At 32.5% G+C, this 5,392-nt stretch overlaps 1 protein-coding gene across 1 annotated transcript; it reads left to right on the forward strand.

Annotated features, from left to right (window-relative positions):
- Positions 1–4,375: 4,375 nt before the first annotated feature.
- On the forward strand, positions 4,376–5,154 carry LOC149193783 (uncharacterized). Its single transcript, XM_089406946.1, has one exon. The coding sequence runs from the start codon at positions 4,632–4,634 to the stop codon at positions 4,959–4,961; it is 330 nt and encodes a 109-aa protein (XP_089263072.1). The 5' UTR covers positions 4,376–4,631; the 3' UTR covers positions 4,962–5,154.
- The last annotated feature ends 238 nt before the right edge of the window (positions 5,155–5,392 follow it).

Genomic DNA, 5,392 nt, shown 5'->3' on the forward strand with positions numbered 1-5,392 from the left:
ACATTCCTATGTTATTATTACAAAATTATTACGTCAAAACATAATACGGCATGAAACCTTGCATCTATTAAATTTTGGGTACTTTATCCTTGGATAACCTTGCTACATGAGCCAACATGCCCACTTTAGAATTCTTGAGATTCATATTGTGTTATGTATTAATTAAAACAGGACATTTTTTTGGACTTACATGTTAATGTTGGTCTTTATTGAATCCCGACCATTGAACCTATATTGTTTCTTACCACTCAGCCCTCTGCATGCGAATTAATCGCTTCGGCTGTTTATTGGCCTAGGTGGCAGTCTGGAGGTTTTGTTGTTGTATAGCTCCATCATTTTCCTCGGGATCGATCCCACATCTACTGTCCACGACTGTGGCTTGGATCGGATGGCGACGGTGAACCTTGGGGTTCTATGCCTGGGGTGTATTAGCTTTGTTCGCTCATTGTGCTTCTCCGGGGAGAGAACACCGCTTTCTCTACCAAAGGATCCTTGCCCTACACAGGTTCTTCTAGTGGTTTTGTTTGTTGTTGGGGTTTGCTTGTTTTCCATATTCGTTCCCTGTCGACATGGCATGACTCCGACTCATTTGGTTTCATCAATCCGTGGAGAGGGTTTCTACCAGCGGTTGTCATCAGGTAAGTTTTGATGGACATATCCCTTTTGTCGCATTTTAATTTATTGCAGTTTATAATACAGGTTTTTAATTCGGTTACCCCTCCAGTTTGGATGGAGGTTTTCGCAGGTATTGAAGACTTGGGCGATGGGCTGAGGAAAACCCTCATTTGGTCCTCTACGCATGGTAATGGTGGAACCCTCCTGCCATCGGGTACTTAAATCTTTCAACTGATCTTCTACTGAGACCTTTTTCGGGTCTGAGAGCCCCAAAGGAAGACTTGTTTTCAAACTATTAATTCATCAAAGCTTTGTCTTTACTGTCTGGTATTTATGTTTGGCCCTAAGGGCAGTATATGTCTTGTAGAGTTTAAAGAGTTATGAGGTCTGATGATTTGGCCCAACTTCATTATTTTCATGTGATTAAGGCGGCCTCATGCCACTGTGATGTTTACTCTTGTATGGCCGGTTATGGATGTTGTAAAACCATTATCCTGTAGTAGCTTCGATAGTGTGAATTTCTCGTAGTTGTTAGTTATTTTTACTGAGAGGAATAGCACTCTGTAACTCTGTGTTTCTAGATAAGACTGCATTTATCTCATGTATCTGTAGTTTATTAAATGAGTTTGGTATTTCACTAATTCTGTCTGCAAGGGTACAGTCTGGACCATGTAAAGTTTCAAAGAAGTTGGTAGTTATTTTTATCTCAGCCCTAAGTATTCTTAAATCTCTTTCGACTGTGTAATCCCTTAAGAAATCTTGATGATTTCGAGACTGTAAACTTATTTCTTATTCTGTATATATTATAATGTTAAATAGTTATAGTCTTATATTGTTTACTTACCCTAGTTCAGGGTTTTTGCTTCCTTACAGTTTTGATTGACATACAAGTCTTGTATAATTAAACATATACGAAGTGGAACTTCTGAATATATTTCCGCTTCTGAGTATTTGGGCCTTTTGCTATGATTATATATATATTTCTTGATCCTGTGAGTATTTCCAGTTTTTTCCATAATACTGTTCATAGTGTATAATTGTTATGTATTTGTCAAATTTTCAGTTTTCCAATGCAATTTTCAATATACTGATTACATTGATAAGTACTATCAGTTTTCAGTTCTCTTTCCATTGTAATTTTAACTATGCTATCTATTGAGTATATACAATAAGCACTGTTGGTTTTTCCAATTTTTCTTTCCATTGTATTCTTATGCTATTCACTGAGTATAAATGTTCAGTTTTCAGTTTTTCCTACTTTAATTTTAAAAAGACCACCCACTGAGTATGAACGGTCAATTTTTCAGTTTTTCTTAGTGTAATTTAATATGCTACTCACTGAGTGCTAATGAAGTAATCTACTTCTGAATTAGTTATATATAAAATGATTTACTTACAAATTTTTCATATAACTAGTCCATTGCTATTATCTACTAGTGAACTTCAAACATATACTTATATAGAGGTATTTGTCCTATTCTTACTAATAGAAGAATTTTCACTTATCTGGGTCATGTTGTCTCCCAGATTTGGTCTACCACTAGACCTGCTCACTATTTGCCTCCCAACCTTGAGATTATTGTGTCAATAATTTAAATATTTACATGGTTTGGGGATATCACAACATGTGACCCTCCTCCTAGAGGAGCTCAACAAGGGGGTTGTTAGATGATCAAAATGCAGTCATTAGTTTAGTTTTATGAATGATTTGCAAAGCAATTATGGAATGACCACCTTACAAAGGGGTCAAAGAAGAATCTATGAGAAGGTGGAACACTTGGAAGGAGACTTGGGCACATGGAAAAGCATGTACATTGTGACTTCATGCTTCCTTCATCTCAGTGTTACTCTGGAGAATTGATCTCAATTTAACTCGATCTAAGTTAACTCTTTGTTTCCTTGATGGTTGGGAGTTGTATCTTGATTTCCTATTTTTTTTAGTTTCACTAGTCATTTTGGCTATGGTTAATTCGAATGTATTGGTTACCCTCTATTTGTTTTAGTTGTTTTCAACAAATTTGGTAAGAGTGAGGCTCACATAATTTCAAGGAAGTAATTCTTTTTTGAATTAATAGAAACTTTTCAACTCTTCTATATATATATATATGATTCAGATATTGTTTTCTATTATTTATTTACTAGATTTAAATTCCATACTAATATATTATATTATTGGATATTGAATATAAAAATGGTAATATAATTATTACGATATTCAAATTTCTATCTTATATATTATATTATTAGAATTATATTATTAGAAATTGAATTATAAAAACGGCAATATATTTAGAAATGGAAATAGAGAACTTTATTTAAAATGAGCCTATATTCATCTTAATTCTGAATCTATCAAGAGATTTGATTCATCTTCTTGATAGATTTAGAAATAAAACATATTTAAACTAATTTAATTATTAATTATAATTATAATTATTTATAATTAATCAGAGATCTCTTTATCCCAGATTACAAGAATAATGATACCTTACCGTAAATATGTTATAGCTTTTAAAAAATTAAATCGGTTTTTTTTTTAATTAATATATTTACATTTAAATTTTATATATTGTTGGATATGAAATATTGATATTGTTTTTTATTGATATTGTTTTTTTCATTACTAATGTTAATATTTATTTTAAATATTAATTTATCAATATTAGTATAATTTATTATTTAGAAAAGGTAGAAACGTCTTTTATGGTAAGAATGCTTATAAATTTGTTTTTGAACGTTTTGAATTCATAACTCTTTTTCTTTTAAACACATATTTTTAACTATTAATTTCGTATTATATACACACTCAATATGTAACATTTTAACGATAATGTTATTATTTGATCATTTATAAACAATGTTGTATGAAAGTTGATTTTTTTTTAGTTTTCAGTAAAGATTAATTTTAACTATGGATCAGCGCACATTAAATTAATTTCTTGTGTTATTAATATATTTTAATTATAGGTGAATATTAATTCATATTAAAATATTTTATTCATAATTCATATTTGATATTTTATTCTATACAACATTAAAATAATTTTTTTAACAGTTTTTTTTATATATACATATATATAAAATTGATATCATGTGTTAAATAATTTTGAAAAATATGAAGTTTAAATATCTTACTCACATTTTTTTAACTTCAAATTACTTTACATGAAATATATTACATCATAAAACAGAATCATCAAAAAAAATTAATTTATAATTCATAATACTCAAATTAATAAAAAAAATAATTTATAATTCATAATACTCAAATTAATTTATTAAACTAACCATTTTAAAATATAATATTTAATTTTAACTCCGAAATATGAATGATTAAATAATAATAAAACTATTGAAACATTAATAGCAATCTTTTCTATTTTTTCCCCTGTATTTAGACCCGGCCAAAACCGAGGACCAATAACATTTGTGGTTCATTAACATATGTGTTTAAAAAAAAAAATCATTCGATGACTGCGAGATTCTGGAATTGTAAACAACAGAAAGGGAAATTTGGATAACTGTCAAGTCAACATCGTAAATAAAATTTTAAAATATATATATGTGGGAAAAGGTGGGCATGGTTTCGAAACTGGCGCCCACCTTTTACCAAAACTAAATCGTCTTTTCTATTTCCATATGCAAAACCACGGTTTCAACCAAACCAGAAAGCGCCCACGACCAACAAAACGGTCTTTTCTACGATACTCTTTGCATTAGTAAAACCACAGTTACAACCAAAGCGCGCCCACAGCAACCAAATGAAAAACCAGCGACGGAATGGATTGGATTTCTGACAGCCGCCGCTAGAATTAATTATATGTTTTTATTCCATCCCGGTGGTTTGGGTTTATACACCGTTGTCTCTCCTGCCTCCTGGCTTTGTGGATAACCTACACACTTATATAAATATACAGCTAAATCTCGAGTGCAATAACAGTCTGCAACTTCACAATCGTTATTGTTGTTTGTTTTGTTTGCTCTACAAGTCCGAATCTAATTCCAAAGAAAGAAAGATGAGTTCTATTTCAAAGAGGGCTTCTTGTATGGCGGCCGTGGCAGCCATTGAGGGTTTCAGAATCTTCAGAGATCAGCGGGCCTTCAATTTCAAGAATCTACTAATAACGCCCAAGTTATTCTCTATTTCTCCTCATACCTTTGGGATTGCTTCTGCCACTGCCGTTGGCGCTGCTGCCGTTGCCCAGAAATCTGCTACTGTTTCTTCTGCCTCTGAAACGGATCTGAATCCCCATCTTCAAGAAGCAGCAGCAAAATCAAGGAAAGCAGAATTAAAAGATGATTCATTGAGATGCGTGATGTATCTGAGCTGTTGGGCCCCAAGCTGAAATTGAAATACGATTTAATTCGGTCACCCATTGAGAGGAATAGGGCGAGGGATCGATCACCTGGTGGTGCTGCAGCATGATGGCCGTCCAACCGCCGGCATATAAATTGTAAATTATGGATGTATTTTGTAAATTAATGAATCGATTGCAATTATTATATGGGTTCAACAGTGACAGAATTTTTGGTGATAAAGGTCATGTCCTCTTTTTATCTCAATATCTCGTCTGCAAGTGTCATTTCGTTTTATTTCAGTGTTAAACTGCATTTGCAATTGACAGAGTTCTCTAACCGTCATCGTATCCTGAAACCTCCTCCTCCTTCTCTTCCTCTGAACTTCCACAAATGTTGCAATCCCCGTGTTGGTAAGCCACTTGAATTGTTTGCAGGACTGTCTTTTGATCCTGCCATCAATATTGTTTTCTAGGTTTCG

This window comes from Pinus tabuliformis, chromosome 2_2 (assembly GCF_031772625.1).
Source record: "Pinus tabuliformis cultivar Carrire ecotype Pingquan chromosome 2_2, CPIR1, whole genome shotgun sequence".
NCBI classification, from domain to species: Eukaryota; Viridiplantae; Streptophyta; class Pinopsida; order Pinales; family Pinaceae; genus Pinus; species Pinus tabuliformis.